This window comes from Loxodonta africana, chromosome 16 (assembly GCF_030014295.1).
Source record: "Loxodonta africana isolate mLoxAfr1 chromosome 16, mLoxAfr1.hap2, whole genome shotgun sequence".
Classification (NCBI taxonomy): domain Eukaryota; kingdom Metazoa; phylum Chordata; class Mammalia; order Proboscidea; family Elephantidae; genus Loxodonta; species Loxodonta africana.
Window position 1 is genome coordinate 36,282,029 of NC_087357.1, and position 25,656 is coordinate 36,307,684.

Here is a 25,656-nt window from a genome sequence, read left to right on the forward strand (position 1 = left end):
TGACTCCAATTTCCAGACTTTTCCTCGGTATCTCTTAACAACCCCTGGTAGACATCCTCAGTGTCTGTCCGCAGGGTGCCAGTCTTGAGTAGGGCTGGGTCTGGGACCGGCAGTTGGGGGCCGAATCTAGGAGCTGAGCTGATGACGGGATTACACCATACAAACCATTTCTGAGTGGGGCACCTAAGCGAACAAAACACTTAAAAGAGAGCCTTCGTCTTCTAAAAAAGGCCATCAGGAGACTTGAGGGTCAGAGTGCCATCTGGTGGGCATAAACTTACAGCTTCAGAAGCCAAGTCTTTGCTCCTTACAAGGAAGCATCCTGGAGTGGCTTTGGAGTGATATTTTTAGCCTCTGGAATTTGTAGACCTTCCAAGGGTCAGTCCAGCAGACTCTCTGGAAAAGCATAACCATGCAGAAAGATCTTGATTCTTTCCACTTCAACAAATAAACGGTCTAATCACTTGCCAGAAGCAAACAGAATCAGGGTGGGAAATGCAGGAATGAAGAGGATCAATACCTGGCCTCAAGGTGTTTGTACTCTACTTGGAGGGGAGGGATGGTTGTGGGCATGAAAGTGAGGTGTAAATGAAGCGTTGTAAGGAAAACACAGAAGAGAAGAAGAGAGTATTTGTGTGGTGCAGTGAAGTACTTAACATGGCCCTTCTAGCCATAGTCTTTGTAACTCCCACCAAATGACTGAGTGAGGACTATGCAAATGAGGTGCTTGTGGCCCACCAAGGGGATTGGATAGCCTGCTAATAATGTAAATAAGGTGCATGGAACCCTTATGAGGGTGGAACCATGCAAATAAGGTGTGTGGAACCCTAAGAAGGAAATTGGTCAGTGTCATGGATTAAATTATGTCCCCCCAAAAATGTGTGTATCAATTTGGCTGGGCTATAATTCCCAGTATTGTGTGATTTTCCTATATGTTGTAAATCTTGCCTCTATGATGTTAATGAGGGAGGATGGGCAGCAGTCGTGTTAGTGAGGCAGGACTCAGTTACAAGATTGGATTGTGTCTTGAGGCAATCTCTTGAGATATAAAAGAAAGAAGCAAGCAGAGAGACAGGGGGACCTCATACCACCAAGAAAGCAGTGCTGGGAGCAGAGCATGTCCTTTGAACCTGGGGTCCCTGCAAAGAAAAGCTCCTAGTCTCTGGGAAGATTGATGAGAAAGCCAACAGAGAGAGAAAGCCCTCCCCTGGAGCTGATGCCCTGAATTTGGACTTTTAGCCTACCTACTTTATTGTGAAGTAATAAAGTTCTCTTTGTTAAAACCATCCACTTGTGATATTTGTTATAGCAGCACTAGATGACCGAGACAGTCAGTTTTGCCATACCGCTAGGCTTAAAACGAGCCATCCTGGAGGTGGAAAGGGGGGACATCACTACCATCAAGAAGAGAAGGGAGTGGAGCACATTCTTTGGACCCAGGATGCCTGTGCTGAGAGCCTCCTAGACCCAGGAGACAGAGAGGAGCTGTAACATGGAAGATAGAAGCAGCAGAGGCAGCAGAACCAGGTCAGAGAGGGAGAGCTGTGACATCAGAAATGATGAGGAGTGGCAGAAGTGAAACAGCGGCAGCAGAGGCAGGAGACCAGCTGTGGACTGGTAGGAGGTGGCGCAGTGGACTTCCCAGCCCATGGAGTGAGAATGCTGAGTGCCTTCAGGCAGGATGCTTGCTAGTGGAGTACAGTGTCTCCAGGCACTTGGGGGAGCTAGGTTTGCCAACCCACAGAACTAGAGCTAAGCGCCTTCAGGCCAATGATTACTGATGGAGAAGGGTGCCTCTGGTACTTAGCAGAGCTAAAAGAGCTTTGTAACACTTTTGTAACCTGGCCGGGCAGAGGCCAGGCTGAGGGGCCAAAGGCCGGAGAGAGACCTGCCTGGGCACGGCTGAGAAGAAGCCATCCTGATAGAAGAAATGTACCCTGAGCATTCCTGAACCTGTTGCTTCCCTAATAAACCCCATAACTGTGGGTATGGTCTGTGAGTTCTGCGTAGCCCTTGCAACGAATTATGGGACTCAGCAGAGTAGAGAATGCTGTGGGAGGGACCGTTGATGTCAGAATTGGTAAAAAGGTTGGAGGGAGGAGGCATGTCTGACCTCCTTTCGTAGGAATCAGCCTTGGGCCGTTGATCCTGATTTTCCTTCCCCCTACAAAGTTTCTGGGCTACAAAGTTAGACGAGGAGGTCAGACATCCCCACCACACATCTTACAGTATGTAATGGGGTGGGGCTGGGGGGAGAAACCTTTAAAAATGAGCTGTCTTTCGAGGGCTGATAGAATTTGAGGGGGATAGGCGTTGTTGGGAGGGGCAATCTACCATGGGTCCCAAGTGTCCCTGGATGTTCTCACTGGGTATGCCAAGAATGTAAGGTCACCACTGCACTTTAGCCAACCATTTCTCAGGGTTGTGTTTGCAGCAAACAGCCTTGAGGGATGAGGTAACATCTCTCCAAGAGTAGGCTTGCTTATTGCTTACTATGAAAGTGGTGGTGCTGGGGGAGTTGTGGGCTCCCTAAGCTCAGTGTTCCTTGGTTGGCATGCAAACCCACTGCATGGGTAGCATCTACCTGGGCTCCTCTGTTCGCCCCTGTGAGACTTGGGGACAAGGGGAACAGGTGATACATGATGCTCTTGCTCCTTGCTGTGCCATGGGTAATAAAGGCCTTTGTCTCTGTGTGTTGCTGACTGCCACAGACCCAGATGCAGAAAGAGCCCGCCTGCACTGCAGGAATCTGGTGCTGCAGAAGCCACCTGCGCTCCAGGAGCTGGGCAGTGGAGAAGCCTAACCTTATTTTTGTTGTTGTCGAGAACATACACAGCAGAACATATACTGATCCAACGATTTCTACATGTACAACTCAGTGACACTGATTGCATTCTTTTGTGTGTGTGTGTGTGTGTGTGCTTTAAGCATGTACAACTCAGTGACACTGATTGCATTCTTTTGTGTGTGTGTGTGCTTTAGGCACACACACACACACACACAAAAGAATGCAATCAGTGTCACTGAGTTGTACATGTAGAAATCGTTGGATCAGTATATGTTCTGCTGTGTATGTTTTGTGCTTTAGGTGAAGTTAATTTAGCTCATGTTAATTTCTCATTCAAAAATTTATACACATGTTGTTTTGTGACATTGGTTGCAATCCCCACAATGTGATGGCACACTCCTCCTTTCCACCCCAGGTTCCCTGTGTCCATTCAGCCAGTGCCTGTCCCTTCCTGCCTTCTCATCCTGCTTTTGGATAGGAACTGCCCATTTGGTCTTATATATTCGATTGAACTAAGAAGCACACATTCCCCATGTATATTATTTTTTGTTTTACAGGCATGTCTAATCTTTGTCTGAAGAGTGGGCTTCGGGAATGGTTTCCAAAGTGGTTGTACCATTTTACATTCACACCAGCAGTGCATAAGAGTTCCAGTCTTTCCACAACCTCTCTAACGTTTGTTATTTTATGGTTTTTGGATTAGTGCCAGCTGATTACATTCTTAAGCTGCGCAACCATTCTCACCCTCTTTTTCCAAATTGTTCCTCCCCCATTAACATAAACTCACTGACCCCTAAGCTTCCAATCTAATCTTTTGAATTGTTATTGTCAATTGGATTCCATATAGATAGTTCTTAAAAGAGCACAATACTCAAGGCAGACATTCTTTACTAATTAATAATTAAGCTAAACAATCGTTTGGTTTTAAGAAGACTTCAGGGGATATTTTCGGATTAAAGTTTAAAGAGTATCTAAGGGCAATAATTTCAGGGGTTCATCCCACCTCAGTGGCTCCAGGAAGTCTAGATGCCATGTTGTTGTTGTTAGATGCCATCAGGTTGGCTCTGACTCACAGCAACCCTATGTACAACAGAACAAAACACTGCCCCGTCCTGCGCCATCCTCACAATCGTTGTTATGCTTAAGCCCATTGTTGCAACCACTGTGTTAATACATCTCATTGAGGGGCTCTCTCTTTTATGCTGATCCTCTACTTTACCATGATGTCCATCTCCAGAAACTGATCCCTCTGACAACATGTGCAAAGTATGTGAGACATAGTCTAGCCATCCTTGTTCCTAAGGAGAATTCTGGTTGTACTTCTTCCAAGACATATTTGTTCATTCTTTTGGCAGTCCATGGTATATTCGATATTCTTCTCCAACACTACAATTCTAAGGTGTGAATTCTTCTTCTGTCTTCTTTATTCATAGTCCAGTTTCACAGGCATATGATGTTATCGAAAATACCATGGCTTGGGTCAGGTGCACCTTAGTCTTCAAGGTGACATCTTGGCTTTTCTACACTTTAAAGGAGTCTTTTGCAGCAGATTTGCCCAATGCGATGTGTTTTTTGATTTCTGGGCTGCTGCTTCCATGGGTGTTGAAGTAAAATGAAATCCTTGACACCTTCAATCTTTTCCCCATTTATCATGCATGATGTTGCTTATTGGTCCTACTGTGAGGATTTTTTGTTTTCTTTATGTTGAGGTGTAATCCATACTGAAGGCTGTGGTCTTTGATCTTCATTAGTAAGTGCTTCAAGTCCTCTTCACCTCCAGAAAGCAAGGCTGTGTCATCTGTGACCCAAGTTGTTAATGAGTCTTCCTCCAATCCTGATATCCCGTTCTTCTTCCTCTAGTCCAGCTTCTCAGATTATTTGCTCACCATACAGATCGAATAAGTATGGTGAAAGGATACAACCCTGACACACACCTTTCCTGACTTTAAACCAATCACTATCCCCTTGTTCTGTTTGAATGACTGCCTCTTGATCTATGTACAGTTTCCTCATGAGCACAGTTAAGTGTTCTGGAGTTCCCATTCTTCGAAATGTTATCCATAATTTGTTATGATCCACACAGTCAAATGCTTTTGCGTAGTCAATAAAACACAGGTAAACATCTTTCTAGTATTCTCTGCTTTCAGCCAGGATCCACCTGACATCAGCAATGATATCCCTGGTTCTGCATCCTCCTCTGAACCCTGCCTGAATTTCTAGCACTTCCCTGTCGATACATTGCTGCAGCTGCTTTTGAATGATCTTCACCAAAATTTTAGTTGCATGTGATAATTATGATATTGTTCAACAATTTCTGCATTTGGTTGAATCACCTTTCTTGGGAATAGGCATAAATATAGATCTCTTCCAGTTAGTTGGCCAGGTAGCTGTCTTCCAAATTTCTTGGCATATACAAGTGAGTACCTCCAATGCTGCAACCATTCGTTGAAACATCTCAGTTGGAACTCTGTCAATCCCTGGAGCCTTGTTTTTCGCCAGTGCCTTCAGTACAGCTTGGACTTCTTCGTTCAGTACTGTTGGTTCCTGCTCATGTGGTACCTCCGGAAATGGTTGAACATTGACAAATTCTTTTTACTATAGTGATTCTGTGTATTCCTTCCATCTTCTTTTGATGCTTCCTGAGTCATTTAATATTTTCCCCATAGAAGCCTTCAATATTGCAACTCAAGGCTTGAATTTTTTCTTCAGTTCTTTCAACTTGAGAAATACAGAGCGTGTTCTTCCGTTTTGGTTTTCCACCTCCAGGTCTTTGCGCATGTCATCATAATACTTTGTCTTCTTGAGTCACCCTTTGAAATTGTCTGTTCAACTCTTTTACTTCATCATTTCTTCCTTTCGCTTTACTACTCGACATTCAAGAGCAAGTTTTGGAGTCTCTTCTGACATCCATGAGAATTTGAATTTCTATACTGCATTTTCCCCCTTCTGATCAGGATTTTTCTATAAAATCTTTGATCAAAACGTTCAGTAATGGTAGCTGGGCAGGATCCAGTTTCTTCTGGTCTCGTGGCAAAGAAGGCCGTTGTTCATGGAGGCAATCAGCCACACATTACATTTCCTCCTGCTATTCCTGACTCTCTTCTTCCTCTGTGGATGCACTGGAGAACCCTTGCAAGCTTCAGGATTCTGGTGAGACAAGCACACCAGAACCGAGAAACCCCTTCCTCTTACAGTGTCTTACCAGCACCCTCTACCGACAAAGCTGAACACTGTGCCAGCTGGAAAAGGAGAAATATTTACAGGGTGATTACACTCAAGTGATACCATACTCAGGGTGATTACCATAGAGCACATTGAAGGGTGTATTTGTTGCTGAGAGGCAATGAATTGATAACTGGCACAGTCTATGCCTTTGGAAACTCAGTGTTATAGATTAAATTGTCTCCTCCCCAAAAGTATGTGTCAATTTGGCTAGTCCATGATTCCCCAGTATTGTGTGGTTGTCCACCATTTTGTCATCTGATGTGATTTCCTATGTGTTCTAAATCCTCCCTCTATGATGTTAATTAGGTGAGGTTAGTGGCAGTTATGTTAATGAGGCAGGACTCAATCTATAAGATTAGGTTGTGTTTTAAGTCAATCCCTTTTGGGATACAAAAGACAGGAGCCAGTAGAGAGACATGGGAACCTCATACCACCATGAAAGTAGTGCCAGGAGCAGAGTGTGTCCTTTGGACTGGGGTCCCTGCACTGAGACACTCCTAGTCCAGGGGAAGATTGATGACATGGACCTTCCTCCAGGGCCAAAAGAAAGAGAACCTTCCTCTGGAGCTGATGCCCTGAATTTGGACTTCTAGTCTACTAGACTGTGAGAAAATAAGCTTCTGTTTGTTGAAGCCATCCACTTGTGGTGTTTCTGTTAGCACTAGATGACTAAGACACTCAGCTTCCATATGCACCTTTCTATATACATTCAAACTTCCATACAACAATGAAACAACTCCGTATTTCCACCTAACGAGATATAACATCCTACAAGTGATGATGTTCTCACTCACTCTCCAAATGATGAGATACACAGTCCTAACAGTCACTGTATCACTGGCTATATTCCCAAATCCTGTCATAGTCCCATGAAATATTCTGTTACCTAAAGGTTAAATTGTAACTCCAAGAACTTACACATAAAATAAAAATGGAAAAAAGAAATGGTTAGCATGTACAAAAACTCCGCATATACATAACAGAGAGGTATATGCAAAATTGCTAGTCTTCGTTATTGTCACCAGGCTGTCATTGATATCTTTGGCTTCCTTCTTCTATTATTCATTTCCATATTTTCCAGGCCCTCAGCCAGAACCTCAGCTGGTCGGGGTCCGTATTCTGTTGGAATACCTCAAACCTTCATTTCTGAAGCATTTGTGACTCAATCATTCTAGCTTTTTTTTGGTTGCTATAGTTTCCCGTTAACTTTTACTGTTAGGCGTGGAAGTACTACCAGATACCCCAGAGAACCCTCTGGGCTCCAGACATGCTTTTCCTTGCTTCCATGTGGTGTTCAGACTCTAAAGCAGCTCCCTGTGATCTCGGCCTCCAGATGTTCACATCTTTGTGTAGGCCCCTCCTCTTGAGCAGGGATAGGACCTGTGACTTTCTTCTAACCACATGAAGCTACGGCTATGGCAAAGGTGACGAAATGTCACTGCCGTGATTATGTTACATTATGTGAGACTCTGCCTTGCTGATAGACTTGCTCTACAGACTCCTTGCTGGCTGGGTGAAGTGGCCGTTTGGGAAATGCGAAATGTGGGAAGAACTGCTGGATGACTCCAGGAGCTATGGGCAGTTTCTGTGAGCTAAGGGCAGCCTCCAGCTGGCAAGAAACCAGGCCCTTGGTCCTACAGCTGTAAGGAAATAAATTCTGCCAACATCCGGAGTAAGCTTCAAGAGGATTCTTCCCCAGTCGAGCCTCCACATAAGATTGCAGCCTGGCAAATACCTTGATTGCAGCCTTGTGACATCCTAAGTGGGAATCTAGTTAAGCCCTGCCAGGAATTAGAAACTCTGAGACAATAAATGTGTGTGTGTGTGTGTGTGTGTCTTAAGCTGCTAAGTTTGTGGTAATATGTTACTTGGCAATAGAAAACTAATACACTCCACTATGTAGCAGCAACCCAATTTCTCCTTGGTATTCTGGTTCAGTCACTTAATCCAGTAGAGTAGAGTACCTGTTTTGTTTTGTTCTTTTCCTTTTGGTTCAGCAGCATAGGAGCCCAAAATGGTCCATTGTTATCTTCCACTTCAGTGGGACTTTTGTTGTATTCTCCAGTTGGAACATCCCCCTTTCCCTTGTGGAATAAGACTTCCAAACCTGCAGAGCTCAAGGTTGCTGAGACAGAAAGGAAAAATTCTGCTAGTGGGTTATTGGGTATAATAGTAAGAGAAGGCACTCCCACTTCTACCCTTTGACATCATTTTTTGAGTATTTCTGGCACAAGGTGTTCCAGATTCATCTTTTACTTTCTCAACTTCAGTGCTGGAATCAGCCATCTCTCCAAGAAGCTATGGTTCCTTTTCATGGAGAATGGTACTGAGAAACCAATATCTGGGTGCTAAATGTGCTTATTCCTACTGGACTGTCATAGCTTCTAGGTCTTCTCAGCAGACAGAGCTAAGTATAACATTCACAATATACACATATTTACCCACATCCATACACAAACATACATATAGTTATATTTATTGTATATCTACTTATCTAATATTAAAAACTGTGAGTTCATACTTACACCTTTAATTTTAATATACATGAATGGTATTTTTTTTTTTTTTCCTGTATATCTATAGGACTTTGCTATTTTAGCCTGTTCAGGTTGTAAATTCAGAAAAGGGGGCTGTAGTCCTGTTGTGTTACTTTGTGTAATTCCATAAACAGAAGGGAGCTTTATATTAAAAAAAAAAGTTTAGAATGACCATGATCATTCATCAAGAAAAACAGAGCTGGCTCAAAAGTCACACTGTTGTTTATCGGCTGAGCGTGAAAGTTATCGTGGAGTGCTATAGTTTACTCTTCCAAGAACAGAGCAAACAGCAACAACAAACCCATGGGAACAAGTCTCCACCCCACTGGGAGACCACTTGTTTAACTGTCCCACTGCTTGAACAACTGCAGAAGAGGAAGAAAGAGGAAGGAGTGCAACGGTGGTTTGGTGTCTGCAGCAAGGTGCACTTTAAGCACTCTACCTACAGACCCTCATTTCATTCTTACAGCAACACTGAGAGGTAGGTATGAGTATTCCCATTTTAAAGATGAGAAAACTGAGAGGCAGAGGGGTTAAGTCATTTGCTTAAGGTTGAACAGCTAGAACTCCTTTTCTAGACTCTTTCCACCTTGAGGGTAAAAACCCAACACTGTAGGGAACCATGTTGGAGCCCAAGGCAACAGAAAAAAATGTGTGCACTTACCAAAATATCCTCCTATATTTTGAACCAAGTGAAAAAAGTTAGCAAAAGCTCTGCAATCAAAAAGCATGACCATTGTTTGCCCAATCTGTTTACACACCATTGTCAACCCTCATAAACCCAGTCTGGTGGCAGGGGCAGGTGGGGGGGGGGATGGAGATGGGGTGGGGGTGGGGGTAGGGGTGGTACACAACAGTGGTCTGCCTGGGGACTGCGGGATGATTGGAAACAACTGTTTCCTTGCATAATAATGCAGGGTCATAAAACAAACAACAGCCTGTCTTTATTTTAAATTTTGACATTTTGTTCATCATGGATTTTTTGCATTAATTTTGATTTATAAAAATATCTCATTGAAATATTACTTACCTTGATTACTGAGTTTTTTGGTGCCCCCTTAAATTTTGCACCCCACTTGAGTTCCTCACTCGCCTCACCCTAATCTGGGCCCAGGTAAAATTGAGTCTCGGCCTCAATTACACCAAATTTCCATTCCCCAAAGTTGTTGCCTTCGGCACCACTCTATGGATTCCAGATGGCCTCACTGCCACTTCACCGTCCTCAGGTCCTGCAGTTGACGCAGAGCAAGCTGCCTCAATGTCAGCTATGATTTAAAATTCCACCAGGGAAGTGGCCCATCTTCTCTTCAGAAACAATGAATCATAAATCTGCAACAACAGATGTGGTTCCATTATGTGGTCAGCACATGGTCACATGTCTACAAAAATGTTCAGAGATACCAGACATTCTCCACCCAGCCTTAGTACATCTGAGCCATAAGTCACATGTTCCGGATTCCTACCTTGGTATATACATCTGAGCTCACGGCATCAGAATCCCTAGGTTCTCCAAGTATTGATGGTATGGCAAGAGTTGGGGCTTCCTATTGCTTAGAATGGGGAAGAGGGAGCCCCTGGCTCAAAAGCCCAGCCTCCTGGTTTAGGAGCCTTCAGACCCCTCCTTAGCCAAGCAGTTGGCTGAAAGGTTTTATACCAATACTTTCCATCGAACATGAACATTGCTGATTTTTTTGTTTTTTCAACATTTCTAGAACTTAAGGAAAAGCCAAGAGATGTCACTGTTAAAACTCTCTTAACTACAGCAAAAACACTTGCTGAAGTTGTTTTTGTGCAGAAGGACAGAGAGAGAACTGGAGACCATGAAATGAGGAAGAACATTCCCCAAATACACTTCCCCTTGCAAAAACCAAAACCAAACTCATTGCCATGGAGCTGATTCCAACTCATAGTGACCCTATAGGACAAAGCAGAACTGCCCCATAGGATTTCCAAGGAATGGCTGGTGGATTCAAACTGCCAACATTTTGGTTAGCAGACGAGCTCTTAACCACTGCATCACCAGGGCTTCCCCTTGCAAAAAGGGGCCCACAAATCCCAATGTGCTGACTCTTACCTCTCCTGCTCTGATCATTCATAAAAGTGAAATCATATTTACAGGAAGATCAAGGTCAACTCTGAAGTGAAAAAGAAGTCAGGGGGACATAGCTGCCTACACCCAGGCACGATTTTGACCAATTCTGACCAATGCACAAACAATCCCTTATCTCCCAGGGTAGAAAAGAAGCATTTATTGAGAGCCTATTGAGGACACCCTGCTTTTACTCCTGCCCTTCTCCCATTAAAGTTCCAAGCTGAAGCCAAAGTGACCTTCTAAAAACACAAACTTGTCATGAATATTATACGAGCTAATTATCTGTAAAGTGCTGACTGGCGTCACTAGAACATAGTAGTGCTGTAGAAATGTCTGTGAAATAAATACACGTAATGCTGTCTTGGAATAAGTACAACCGGAATGCTCCTTAGAAGCAAAGATGGTGAGACTATGTCTCACATACTTGGACATGTAACCAAGAGGGATCAGTCCCTGGAGGGACATGTTTGGTAAAGTAGAGGGTCAGCGAAAAAGAGGAAGGCCCTCAAGGAAACGGATTGACATAGTGGCTGCAACAAGGCGCTCCAGCATAACAACTGAGGATGGCGCAGGATGGGACACTGTTCTGTTGTACAAGGGGTCGCTATGAGTCGGCACCCACGTGACGCCACCTAACAACAACAGTGCTATTTCCTGGTTTAAAATCCTTCAGTGGCTCAAATGCAAACTTTCGCACTGGCTGCCTCTGCCTTCTGCTTCCCCACCACTCTCTCCCTTGGTAATCTCACTCCAGGCCTCATTCCAATTCCTTCCGAGTCAAGCTACCTTCTGGCTTTATTTAGCACATGCGATTCCCTCTTCCTTAAACATTCTTCCCAGTCCGGCTCCTTTTCTTTTGGCTAATTTTAACTCTTTCTTATCTCACTTAAGTCGCTGCCTTGTTGTCAAATGAATGAATAAAAACATTTTAATACTGTCTCATTTAGGTAACTAGCCAAGATTGTACAGCTGAGTTAAGATTAGAACCCACGACGTTCTGGCTCTGAAGCCCAAGGTCTGAGCGTTGCACAGACCGCCCCTCCTTTCCCTCGAAGCTGGAGCAGGAAGATAGGCGGGCTGCGAGGTGCGCTTAAAGAACTGTACGTCGCTCGCCAGGGACACCGCGCATGAGCGCTGGCCTCGGGCCCAGGAGAAGGGGCACCAGTCACATGTGCCTGGCAAAGCCAGCCGCAGCCGCAACCCGGGGTAGGAATGCGGCCCCACCCCGCTACCGCGCCAGCAATACCACGTACGCCCTGGGAACTGACGTCAATGAAGGTGGCGCCTCGGGGAGCGGCGCCGAGGCGCTGGGGGCGGGGGAAAGGGCCGGCGGGATACGCCCCCTGCCGCCTCCCCCGAAGCTGATTGGACAGAGGGAATCTGCGCCCTAGGTTTTAGCCACGGGCTGAGGGAAGAGGGCGGGGCCGGGACACGCCCCCTCGCCCGTCTCCCGCCGCTGATTGGCCCACGGCGTCTCCGCGTTCGGTTTGGAAGGTTCGCAGCAGAACTCACACCAGGGCTACGGCCGAGGGTTGGCTGTGCCGGTACTGGGAGCGCGTTCTCCGGAGAATCCTGTCTGGGACCAGGGTGGCCCGGCCGGCTCGGCGCTGCGTTTGGCCCGTCTCGGGCAGCCAGGTGCGTAGCTCGGCGGCCCAGCTCGACGCTGCGGTGGAAGGCGGGCGGGCAGGCAGAACCGAGGTGCCGCCGGGACCCCCATCCTTAGGTCCACTTTAGGGGCCCGTCGTTCTGCGAGACGGCAGCGTCTGAGTCCCGGTTACCTACTTGTGCTGGGGATGTCGCCGTGTTACCTCGGCCAAGCCGTTGTCCTGCCCGTGCACGCCGCCTGGCACTTGTGAACACCTTCGCGGCAGGAAGCCCAGAGCTGCGCGCGCCCGAAAGGCCGTGGAAGGGGCTTGGGGTGGGCGCAGCTTAGCTTTCCGGGATTCCGATTTAGTGTCTGCCCGCGCTGCCCTTCGGCGTGATGAGTGATTGCTGTAACTCCCCGCGGGCTGGTGGAGTGCCCAGGGCAGAGAGGCTGGTTTGCAAGCCCTGACTTAGGATCGCTGAGCCCTCCCAAATCCGCAAAAGCAGGCAGCAGGTTCCGAGCGGTGTCAGACCCTTCTCGGTCCTTCCTTCCCCCGAAAACCTCGCCGGCCCTCTGGCAGGAATAACAATGGTTGAAATCGTGGGCGCTAGGGTCAGACTGCCTCCGTTCATAGCCCAGCTTGATCCATCTGCCAGCTGTGGGACTTTGGGCAAGTTACTTAATCTTTCTGAGCTCAGCTTTTTGATCTGTAAAATGAATGTGACATAGTGCCTCCCCATACGGGTGTTGGTGAAGATTAAAGAGATTACCTGTTTGAAAGTGCTTTGTTTCCCACTTGACACAGAGTAAGCTGCCTCAACGTCAGCTATGATTTAGAAGTCCACAGATGGAGTTTGGTGTTGGCGAGGATGATTAAAATGACAGTGATTCTATAGTCCCTAGTGGGACTTTCCCTTTACATCGTTCATTCAACCAACATATACTGTGTCTCTTGTATGCCAGGTGCTGGGATGGGTGCTTCCTCATACTTTATCTCCTTATCCCCTTAAGGGTTGTTTTTTCTCACCATTTTGATGATGAACAAACTGAGGCAGGGGGAGACAAACGTCCTAGTCACCTAGCTACCAGTGGCATGGCCAGAACTCTTCTCCTCTCCCGGCTGGATTCTAAAATGCAGCTATATGCTGTTTTTGTTTTTCTGTTTTTTAAGTGTGGGGAAAACATATCCACCAAAACATCGCCAACACAGCTTCCACATTTACAGTTCAGTGACATTGATAACATTTTTCATGTTGTGCCACCCACTGCTATCCTCATCCAAAATATTCCACCACTATTAGCAGAAACTCAATGCCTCCAAATAAAAACTCCCTCTTTCCCCCTCGCTTTCACCCCTGGTAACCATTAGTAATCTTTAAAAAAATCTTTAGTTGCTATATATTTGCTTATTCCATATAAGTGAGATCATACAAGGTTTGTCCTTTTGTGACTAACTTTTGTGACTAACTTATTTCACTGAGCATAATGTTTTCAAAGTTCATCTATCTTATGGCATGTGGCAAAACTTCATGTCTCTTAACAGGTGCATAATATTCCACTGAGTGTATGTAGCTCATTGTGTTTATCCAGTCATCTGTTGATGGACATTTCAGTTGTTTCCACCTCTTGGCTATTGTGAAAACTGCTGCAGTGAACATTGGTGTATGTTGTAGTACTCTGGAAAAGAGTTATTCTAAGATCTAGTAGCAGTTTATTTCCAGGTCTTATCTGAGAGTTGTTCTGGGGGAAAGGCCCAGTTCCTTTCTCCACCTCCTGGGATACAGACCTGCAGGCTGACGTGTGTTCAGTTCTCTCAGGCATACATGGCTGAGGGAGGCCCACAAGAGTGGCTCTCCCCCTTGGGAAGCCATGGGCTTTGGCTGCTGTCCAGTGGTATGTCTATGCAGGGAAGCAAGCCAAGGCCACAAGTGTTGATTTGGCCTTGGTCCTGAGCCTCCAGTGTTTTCAAAAAGGCCCTTTGCCTCCGCTGACAGGGATTACCAGTCACCAGGGTTATCTGAAGGGGGCAGGCTGTGAGGAACCAGGTGTGTCTCAGCTCACAGTATGTTCTGTCCCTCATGGTTACCTGTGCCTCTCTGAGAGCACAGCGAGATATTTGCCTAGCATAGCGGTCGGAACCAGGCTTCATATGTGACGAAGACTGTTCAGTTGTGCACCCCATTTATATATTGCAAAGTCATTGCATGGTGAGTCACTTGTAAAATATATTTCTTTGTTAGAGCTCTACAGTTCTTAGCATATTGGCTGTTTCAAGACAAGTTGAACTTTGTCATTTTCAGCATTTGGTATTTACTTTGGGGGTTCATTTTTAACCCAGTTTGTGCCAGAAGTGTTTTGCAATCAGTATTTACTCATTCGCTCACAGACCCATGCTTATCTTTTAGGTCAGCTCTGAAATGAAAGATCCTTTGTGATCTTTTATAGCCCTGTGGTTTCATTTTCCAGTTTCAAAAAGTACCATTGTTCAAGTGTACGCTGATTTTCCTGGATTATTATCTTGTTCTGGAAATTAGGGGGAAAGTAACAACTTAACACACTGAATGACACAGAAAAAGATTGTTAATAACAATAATAGAACAGTGTTCTGATTCATCACTTCATCATTTTTCCCAAAGTTTGTCATCTAAACTTACCTGAAATACGCAGAGTTCTATCCCCAGCCTCTCTTTGATGTCTGAATCCCAGGGTAGGAGACAGAGCCAAGAGTGAGAGACCTCAAAATCTGAAAGTGCCAAGGTCTCCCCAAAGTTTGAGGAGCGCATATTGAGGCTGGAGGCTGAGACGGTCCCAGCTGGCTTCTTGTTGGTGAGTTTGTAACTGGCTGAAGGCTGCAGAGTTGGGCCTTGCAGCCCTGGCACAGGCTGCTGGGACTCTGGGAAGTCCTGCTCCAAGCCATTTCCTCCAGAAGGCGCTGCTACTTGATCCATTCTCTCCCAGGAGTGGTGGGAGTTTCCTGTTGAGAGTCTGAGGTCTGCCCTGGGGCTTGGCTGTAGCTAGCCTAGGTCACTAGAGTGCTTTAGAGCACTGAATTCTCTATCCCCTACCAGACCTAATCCCACAGCCCACTACAGGGCCTGGACTGTGCAGGGACGATGACGGAGGGAAGAGAAGGGCAGCTACTCACTGGGGAGTTTTCCGGCGCCTGATGACCCCGCATATCCATACGTGCTGATACACCCCAGGCCCTGGCAGACAAGCAAACCCATCCCTCCTTCCTTACAGACCTGGCCCAGTCAAGGAATCTCAACACTGAGACACACCCTCAGAGACCATCAGCATCAACCTGTCCTTAGAGTTGTAAGAAAGAAACAGAAGCCCAGAGAGGCAATGTGATTTGCCTGAGGCCTCTCAGCAAGTGAGTGGCAGAGCCAGGGCTCCAACCCAGTCCTCTGACTCACAAACCAGTGCTCTGTATGTGTGGCTGGATTGCAGTTTCAGATTTGCTTTGTGGAAGCTGGGGCTTTTCAGAGTGCCACAGGTTCACGGCTGGGGCAGCCTGTCACCCACTAAATAGCCCTTGGCACTAAAGTCTAGTGAATGGACTGAAATAAACTTCACAACCCCACCCCTGCCTCACCTGTCTATTGGAGGGTTTTCCCCTTCATGAGTTAGTGAAGCACTCCTCACTGAAACATTGTGAAGAGATGTGCTTTGAGCTGCTTGACTGTGTATTTAAAAGATTCAGTACCTCTGGAATTTTTTTAACAATGAGCATGCAAATATTTAAATGTAATTTAACTTTTTTTCCCCTTTTCAAAGCTGTGGCAAGCAGTGGAACTACAACTGACTCAGGTAGCCAGGCCCCAACCAAGAAGCAGGGTGAGGCTGTCTCTACCTCCTCCCCTACCCCGGTACACATAGTGCTGGGGGGGAGGTGGGGAAGGAGCACAGGCATGTCCTCAGCTTGCTCAGGCCAGGCTGCTTGGTGGAAAAGAAGGGTCCACATCATACCCCTGACCCAAGTACAAAGGTCAGGAAGGCCAAAAGAGATGGGCACTTGCATATATTTAACTCTTATTGGGCACCTGATACTATGGTGGGCTCATTTAATCTTCACAATAACCCTGAGAAGTATTTATTATCTCCATTTTAAGGAAACAGAGACTCAGAAAGGCTGAGTAACTGACCTATGGTCACACAGCTAGGAATGTGGCAGAGCCGGGGTTCAAACCTAGTTCAGTGTAATGCCAAAGCTCTTGGTCTTCCCTTGTCTCCAGGCTATTTTCCAATCCCATAATTTTTTTCAGGCTATACTAGACTCAAGAATATGGTGAGTGAGCTTCTTATGCTTTTATTATTCAAAGCAAACTGTCTAGAATCAAGGGAGATAATTCTCATTTCCTGGATATGATGGGATATGATTGACACAAGAGCCTAATTTTTATTGGATTTTCTCATAAATTTCAACCTCTGCTCATGAAAGATACTATTTTCTCCTGCCCCACCTCTCTCTCTGTGGTTAGATCTGATTGGTTGATTTCATACTGTGTTTGTTAAATTACATGGACTTGGTTGTGTCCCTAAGGTCTGAAAATAGGAAGTGGCGATGACTTTTCTCACTTTTATAGATGGAAAAGCAGAGTAATACAACACTGAGCACTTAACATGCTCCCGGCACTGCCTTAAGTGCTTTCTGTGTCTTCACTCAGTCCTCAGACCAACCCTATGAAGTAGGTGTACTAGCACCAGCTAATAATTTTACACATGAAGAAGCTGAGGCATAGAGGGTCAGCCAGCCAGTAAGGGGCAAAGGTTGATAGAAGCAGGATTCCAGCCCCAGTAACCCAACTCCACAACCCCTGTCTTACCTCTGTGCTACAAAACCTGGGCCTTAGCATCAGGGAGAATTGGTCCCTCTGCATAACCATGGGTAAGTGACTTAACCTTTCTGTTCCTCTGCTTCCTCATCTGTGAAATGAGGATAAAAGTAGCCTCACAGGGCTGCTGTGCTTAGTTTTTTTTAATTGTACTTTATGAAGGTTTACAGAACAAACTAGCTTCTCATCAAACAGTACACACATTGTTCTATGACATTGGTTAACCACCCCACAACATGTCAATACTCTCCCTTCTCAACCCTGGGTCCCTATTACCAGCTTTCCTGTTCCCTCCTGCCTTCCAGTCCCTGCCCCAGGGCTGGTGCACCCCTTTAGTCTTGTTTTGTTCCATGGGCCTGTTCAATCTTTGGCTGAAGGGTGAACCTCAGGAGTGACCTCATTATTGAGCTGAAAGAGTGTCCAGGGGCCATACTCTCAGGGTTTCTCCAGTCTCTGTCAGGCCAGCAAGTCTGGTCTTTCTTTGTGAGTTAGAATTTTGTTCTACATTTTTCTCCAGCTCTATCCAGGACCTCCTATTGTGATCCCTGTCAGAGTAGTCAGTGGTGGTAGCCAGGCACCATCTAGTTCTACTGGACTCAGTCTGGTAGAGGCCATAGTAGATGTGGTCCATTAGTCCTTTGGACAAATCTCTCCCTTGTATCTTTAGTTCTCCTCATTCTTCCTTGCTCCCAAAGGGGTGAGACCAGTGGAGTATCCTAGATGGCCGCTCACAGGCTTTTAAGACCCCAGACGCTACTCACCAGAGTAGAATGTAGAACATATTCTTTATAAACTATGTTATACCAATTGAGCTAGATGTTCCCTAAGATCATGGTCCCCACAGCCCTCATGCTATGCTTACAGTTCAGTTATGTTCTGCATATCAAGTTTTCATAGCAGCAGTGCCTGATACATGTTAAGTGCTCAACAAATCTGAGCTGCTGCTACTGCTGGCATTAGTGTTAGGACCTGGGTAATGTGGTCTTCGGCTTGGACTTCAGAGACAGAGAGACCTGGGTTTTACTCCTGGCTCTGCACTTACACAAATGACTTTGTGACCACAGACAAGTCATTGAATCTGAGTCACTTTTTCATCTGTAAAATGCGGATAAACAATAATTCTTACCTCAGGCTGCTGTGATTCTTAAGTAATACATGTGTCTGACACGTAATAAGCACTTAGTAAAGTTTGACTGTCATTGTTACTTCTCCAAGGTGCCCTGGGAAATTAAGAGTGGTTTTCAGTCAAGAGACTTTGTCCGCTTGGGTTCCTGGAGAATGGAATCACCAGAAGCCCCCGCATCAGTCAGAGCTGCCAGGTTTGGGAAGGGCCTGCTGAGCTGCTGATGCCCCCATGTCTTCCTTCCTCAGAGCACCCAGGATGGGCACCCCAGCCTCTGTAGTGAGTGAGCCACCCCCTTGGCAGGCCCCGATGGTGGCCCGGGGCCGCAAGCAGGCCGCGGCCAACATCTTCCAGGATGCTGAGCTGCTGCAGATCCAGGGTCTGTTTCAGCGCAGCGGGGACCAGCTGGCTGAGGAACGGGCACAGATCATTTGGGAGTGTGCAGGGGACCACCGTGTGGCGGAGGCCTTGAAACAGCTGCGCAGGAAGAAGACCCCACGGCAGAAGCCCCTGGGCCACTCGCTCTACCACTGCAGCCGGCTCAGGTAGGTTTCTGGGACAGGAAGGGTGAGGGAAAGAGGGCACTAATGATGCCCACTCCACCATTTTCCTGGCTGTGTGACCTCCAGGTAGTTTTAGTACTTACTAGTGAGGCTCTTGTAAGGTCTACACAGTGCTTACCACTTGGTTGGCACTCAAAAGATTGCTGTTACTACTGGAGTCATATATGGCCCTGTGTACTCCCATACATGTGTCTTCCCATGAGAAGGGGTGCCTGGGTCCTAGCAGCACCATCTCATTTTGCAGTGATTCTCAGCCAGGTGGGAGAGAGTATTGTTTGGTGGGGAGGGGGGGGAATCAATTTACCTATTATAGAATGCCAACATCCAAAAATAAGCCTGGCTAAAATCATGGCTGGTGGGGTTACACAGAATATGATAAAGTACTATAGAGGTACGGGTTAAAAATTGTTAACTATGTCTTAAGGAGATAGCATCTCTCCCTAGTCCTCCACCTCTCTGCTTAGCAATGGTGAGCCCCAAGAGACCGAGCTAACCGCCACGTGGCCTAAATTGATCACTACAGGTTACAATCTGGGTTCCATTTCTCTGGCTACCTTCTCTGGGGCCCACAATCAGAACGTTAGACATGAGTGAGTCTTCTGAGATCATCTGGTCCTGGAATGGCTAATCAGTGTCATTACTTGTATCAACTCTGAATGATTAGTAATCACTGCTTAAAGCACCTTGCAAAGCAAGGTACTTGGTCCCTCTGGTCACTTGAAGAGGTGGGAAGTATCATGGCTGATGAATGATTCTGCCATGAGCACAGGGTAGGGAAGCTGGAGAACTGTTGAGTACTGCATGCCCTGATAGTCCAACCCTCTTTACAGCAGAAGTGTCCGAATGATTTGCCTAAAATCGTACAGCTCTCCAGGGGCAGAGACAAGACCTGAGCTCTGGCCTCGTTTTGCTTAGGACAGTGAGCTTTACAGTCCAACCTTCCAAAACCTCTTTCTATCTCATTCTACCCTCCCTAGTAATGTTGGCTTGTCACATTTGTTCCCTGCAGAGTCCCAGAAGCCCGCTCTCCACTGGTCGACCCACAGAGTAGTGCTGTGGAGACAGCCACCAGTGAGCAGTATCTGAACTCTCGGAGGACAAGTGCCAGGATCCGCCGGAACTGGAGGAAGCCAAGCCCTACAAGCTACCTCCACCGGATCAGACACTGATCCAGGGAAGGGGCCGAGAACAGCAGTATCTTTCCCAGGAAACACAGGGACTTCTGCTAAAAGGCTTAGAGCGTGGAGAAGGAACAGAGACTTGAGGTGGGTGGCCCACATGAGAAAATGAAAGGAAGAGACCACTGCCACTGGTCTGTTCAATTCAGAACAGGACTAGAGGCCTGTTACATCGAACCCATTCCTCACCAGACTGAGAAAAAACCCAGCAGTTCCTGCCTCAGCCCTCGCCAACCTAACACTATACCTGGGCTGCATGATATTCCCCCCAGGAGGCAAGTGACCAGCATGCTGGCTCAGCATATCACTCCTACTGCTGATCCTCCTGCTACTGTAACCCATGATCCAGTAGCCCATCCCACACACCTGCCCCTTGTCAGGCCAGCACAAGGACACTGTGGACCAAGTGGCAAATAAAAACATTTGCATCAAGAACTGTGTGTCTGTCACAGAAGGGGAGGATTCTGAAACAGAGGCTCTGGAGCTAGGGAGTGAGGGGTAGTGCTCATTGCAGGAAGGAGTACTTCTAGGAAGAAGACAGGGCTGGCCTCTTTGCTTCTCATTCCCCAGCCTCACGAGTTGCTGTGCTGCAGCCTCCTTTGGCAGAGGCCATTGGACTGGAGGGGAGGTAGGCAGCCCTGATCCACAGGAAAAGATAGGGTTTTTGGTGCCTCAGCTTCAGAAAACCAAAAAAAAAAACAAACCATTGCTGTTAAGTTGATTCTTACTCACAGCAACCCTACAGGACAGGGTAGAACTGCCCCACAGAGCTTCCAAGGAGTGCCTGGTGGATTCAAATTGCCGACCTTTTGGTTAGCAGCCGTAGCTCTTAACCACTATGCCACCAGGGTTTCCCAGCTCCAGAAAGGGGAAGGCTATTCCGGTCAGCCATGTGGTGGGCAGTGGGTTTTTGGGTTGGAAGAGTCTGCAATCAAACTCTTCAACTCTGTGGGCTGACCGACCATCCTGAGGTTGGGCTACAACTGGCCCAATCATTCTTGAGCCTCCTGCACTATCCTAGGGTTCCCATGGCTTGGAAGGGCTTCAGATGAGGATTTTTTACTGCTGCTATCCTGGATTCACTTCCAAAGAAACATACTCAAACTTTCACTTAAAGCACACACAAAAAAAGAAATATGCTTATTAGCAGTCAGCTGTCCTCCCCACCCCCACCCTATCTGCTTGACTATCCATCACTCAAAAGAGCCAGGATCCAGAATGCTCCTCCTAGTGGGCCACTGAGAAACACGCAGGGCAGGGCTGCCCTCTTGTGGCAGATAAGCCGCTATCTCGTCTCAACACAGGTCCACACTCCCTTATCCTACATCCTTGGGGCTAGATGATTTGGAATCCAGAAGTATTTTTACTTTGAGGAAGTAGTCAATGTATATACTGTATAATCCCCAGTAGCGGAACATCTAAACCAAATATGGTAACATTTCTGCAACAAATATTCACCCTAAGAGAGATACAATGATTATAAATAGCTTCCCATCATTAGTCAGGTTTTACCATCAAAAAGAAGTCAGATGTCATCTAAGTCAATTGGCATAATAAAATCTATTAAGAAAACATTCTGCATCCCACTTTGGAGAGTGGCGTCGGGGGTCTTAAACACGAGCAAGTGGCCATCTAAGATGCAACAACTGGTCTCAAGTCACCTGGAGCAAAGGAGAATGAAGAACACTAAAGACACAAGGTAATTATGAGCCCAAGAGATAGAAAGGGCCACATAAACCAGAGACTGCATCAGCCTGAGACCAGAAGAACTAGACGGTGTCCGGCTACAACTGATGACTGCCCTGACAGAACACAACAGAGAACCCCTGAGGGTGCAGGAGAGCAGTGGGATATAGACCCCAAATTCTTGGAAAAAGACCAGACTTAATGGCCTGACTGAGACTAGAAGGACCCCAGAGGTCATGCTCCCCAGACCTTCTGTTAGCCCAAGACAGGAACCATGCCCAAAGCCAACTCTTCAGATAGGGATTGGACTGGACTATGGGATAGAAAATGATACTGGTGATGAGTGAGCATCTTAGATCAAGTAGGCACATGAGATTATGTGGGCGGCTCCTGTCTGGAGGGGAGATGAGAGGGCAGAGGGGGTCAGAAGCTGGCCGAATGGACATGAAAACAGACAGTTGAGGGAGGAGTGTGCTGTCTCATTAGAAGGGGAGCAACTAGGAGTATATAGCAAGGTGTATATAAGTTTTTGTATGAGAGACTGACTTGGTTTGTAAACTTTCACTTAAAGCACACAAAAAAAAGTCAGATGAAGTGGTGGTGCAGTGGTTAAGAGCTACAGCTGTTAATCAAAAGGTCAGCAGTTGGAATCCACCAGCTGCTCCTTGGAAACCCTGTGAGGCAGTTCTACTCTATCCTATATGAGTGGGAATCAACTTGATGGCAACGGGTTTGGGTTTTACTTTGTTTTGTTTTAAGGCCAAGTTTGGGCATCAAATGAGTTATGAAAATACTTTTAGTTTTCTGGGTCAGGACTCTCAAACTGACGAATTGTATTTCCCCCTAAAGGAGCCTTGGTGGTACAAACGATTAGGCGCTCGGCTGCTAACCAAAAGGTTGGTGGCTGAAGCCCAATAGCTGCTCTCTGGGAGAAAGACCTGGTGATCTGCTCCCGTGAAGGTTACAGCCTATGAAACCCCATGGGACAGTTCTACTCTGTCATAAAGGGTCCCTATAGAGTCGGACTTGACAGGATAGCACACATTTCCCCCTAAGCCTCAGGAGCCATAACTCAGCAACTCCATGGAAACACAGCCTTCTTTTGTCCTTAAAAGTACATTCAACTTTTTGTCTCCCTTCCCCAAAGAAAGCTGGACAAAAAATATCAGAAATTGGGTTTGTTATTCATACATTTGCATTGATTTAAATACATTACAATTTCTACAGTGCATTAGAGGAACAATACAGGTGGCAGCAGCACTCACAGCCCAGCCTCCACTCCCTGACATCAGGGGACAGGGCTATGGCTGGCAGAGGGACGGAACATCAGGAGTGCCACCCAGAAGCCTGCCCTGACACTCTGGGCAACTGGTTCCCCCAAAGTCCACATTCAAGGCAAACTGAGTACAGGTTCCAAGGGAGAACGGAGAAAGGCCAGGAAAGGATGCCCCTGCACTCACTCCTGCCAGGGACCAGAACCAGCACCCTCTCATATTGGACCCAATTTCCTTCTGATCACAAAGCTCGTCTGGATCAGAACAATGTGCACATTTGGCTTGGCTGGGTGAGGCAACCAGGCTCCCCTTTAGACTCCTCAGGCTCTCCTCAGCTCGCATGTGGACAGCTTCACCTCCGTGTTTATGTAAAGATGTCTGTGCAGAGCCACATACACTTGGGTTTCCCTCTGGCTTCCTGCAGTCTGGGGCAGGTATTCTCTCAAAGACTCGCAAGGTCTCAGCTGGATGGGATTGTCAGGGCTGGGACAGGCAAGCTGTGCCTTCCCCCACAGGGCATGCATATCCAGCTCTTAGAAACTTTTCCTGTCTGCTGGGTGGAAGCCCAGGACAAGGTGGCTCCTGGAGCTGGATGGAAGGAGACCAACCTGGCCCAGCTAAAGTGGGCTGCAGCTCTCGGCTCTGCCTCCTGGATCCCAGGAGCTGGGCAAGCAGAGGGCACACAGGCAAAGTCCTCGCTCCCTCTCTTTGGTGGTTTTTCAAACCTTCAAGACAGTTTCTTTCCAAGGCTGATTGACCAGTCGCAGGGTGCCAGAGCTGCCAAGTGTCCAGTAGCATAGGGCATGAGCACAGCTGGCCCTTAGCCACAGATGACACCCTCTTTAATCCCTCCTGAGGCCATTCTTTGCTTTGGTGTAGAAAGGGCTTAGACACCTGGAAAGGGGGGCAGCTAGGAGAAAAGACTCATGAAAGCAAGAAGATGCACACTGAGCTGGGCAGAAACTGAGGGACAGTTTGAAGGCTACTCTCCTTTGGGCCCTGCCCTTCTTAGGAAGCCATGGAGAAACTGGCCCAGGACAAAGAAGTCAGAGAGCAAAGGGAAGCTGCCAATTAGGAAGACAAGTCCCAGCAAATCCATCAAGCAGCAGTGGTAGCATAAAAAAAAAGTCCAAGAATCTAACATTCTGTCCTCTTCTGAGCCAAGATGCACCCCAGAACCAGAAATGAAGCCCTAAGAGCTGGGAAAAACATGTTTAAAACAAGAGGAACAAATTAAAGGACTGAGAAAGTTTATCAGCTAGGTCCAAGGACTCAGGAAACAAAATGGGGCTAAGTTCAACTACAGGCCAATCACAACTCCAAGCATACTTGGGCCATGTGGCTCACTTGTACATGCTGGAGAGTCTTCCTATTAAAATATAAACAATAAGACTAGCCCCAACCACATTTGCTTGAGTGTCAGGCAAGCTACAGGCCTGGGCTAGAGATGTTGGGTCCCCAGTAGGGCAGAGAGCAGGGAAGGTCACATGACCATTTGCAGAACTGCCGGAAGGTCTAGAGCAGTCCTAAGGATTGTGTTTGGAGGCTTCCAACCAGTCTATAGCACTGGTGAGAGGAGAAGGGCAAGAAGACTTGGCAAAAACCCAAAGGAAAGATGTGGCGTGTGGCTTCTGTCTGACCCAGTTCTGCGAGTCACCTAGTTGGATCAGACAGCCTGGCTCACGGGAGTAGTGTCTAGGTCCATGCAAACGTAGGTCTGGACTGGAGGTTTCTGCTATGATGGGCTCAGGGGTTCTGCCTGGGTTTTGCTACTAGCATTTAATTTTTTGTTTTTGCTTTCTTCTGATGCAGAATATAACCAATAATGAGTAATTGCAGCAGAGCAAGGAGGGAAGGGGGTTTCCCGGCCTGCCACCAGGAGATGCTAGAAGGGAGATGCTCCTTCCCAGGCATCTAGACTCCCTGCAGGGAGCTCCAGCCTTCCCCAGTACTCAGAAGGGCCCAGGAGCACCCACTGTACCTCTGATTGTGCTTCTCCCTATGCTTGGGAAAGCCCTGAGGGGGTGGTGAGCACAGAAGGAGGGCTCTTAAGGGCACTGCTCTCCACCAGCTTCTCTGGCTTTTTCTGCAAACTATTCCCCAGGCTTCCTCCCAGCCCAAGTCTCAGACAACATTTCCTTTGCCTGCCTCTAGGGCTACCACCACGAGAAGAAGGGCTTCCGACTCTGAAAGCTCTGCGTGTAGGACTCGCTAGCAGACCGCTGATGGGAACGGGCTGTCTCCACAATCACTGGTGGCATCTGGACGAGGTGCAGAGGACTCTTGTTGTCTTTCAGGGCCTGGGTCAGATTTAGGATCTGCAGTGGGGAAAAGGAGATCAGTAAAGGAAAGGCTTAGGGCCTCCAGGTCTGCACTTGAAGGAGACTGGCAGATGAAGCACTCCTATAAGCCATTAAAAAAAAAAAAAACACCAATGGAAAATCAGGTAAATCATATAAACAGGCTATTTAAAAGTAGGAATACAGAAGCGTAATAAAAAGAAAGTGGAATCCTTTCTAGTCATTTTAAAAAGACTAATGAAATCAAGGGCCTACTATTTTTTGCCATTCCAGTTACTAAAATATAGAGGAGTGATACTCAGTGTGGGGGGAGTTAAAGAAACAGGCACTGTTACAAGACTTTAAGTTGGTACAGTTTTTGGAAAAGGCAAGTTGAAATAATCAAAAGCTTAAAAATGAACAGACTCTTTGACTCAGCAATTCCATTTATGTGGACTAAGGATATAATCACGGATACGCACGAAACA

The 25,656-nt window shown here is 46.8% G+C and overlaps 2 protein-coding genes across 3 annotated transcripts in view; one reads left to right on the forward strand and one right to left on the reverse strand.

Moving 5' to 3' along the window:
- Positions 1-12,111: 12,111 nt before the first annotated feature.
- AVPI1 (arginine vasopressin induced 1) lies at positions 12,112-20,364 on the forward strand. Of its 2 annotated transcripts, none has more exons than XM_010589080.3 (3): positions 12,112-12,277; positions 18,281-18,733; positions 19,761-20,364. In XM_010589080.3, the coding sequence occupies exons 2-3, from the start codon at positions 18,420-18,422 to the stop codon at positions 19,918-19,920; spliced, it is 474 nt and encodes a 157-aa protein (XP_010587382.1). In that variant the 5' UTR covers positions 12,112-12,277; positions 18,281-18,419; the 3' UTR covers positions 19,921-20,364. The 2 variants fall into 2 exon arrangements, with proteins under 2 accessions (XP_010587382.1, XP_003409244.1); XM_003409196.4 differs by having other exon boundaries at positions 12,116-12,277; positions 18,437-18,733.
- Positions 20,365-22,778: 2,414 nt separating this feature from the next.
- PI4K2A (phosphatidylinositol 4-kinase type 2 alpha) overlaps positions 22,779-25,656 on the reverse strand; it is a 36,620-nt gene continuing 33,742 nt past the window's right edge. The window contains exon 9 of the mRNA XM_003409197.4: positions 22,779-25,207. Coding sequence (XP_003409245.1) covers positions 25,046-25,207 — 162 coding nt within the window. The 3' untranslated portion in view covers positions 22,779-25,045. The remainder of the gene's footprint in view (positions 25,208-25,656) is intronic.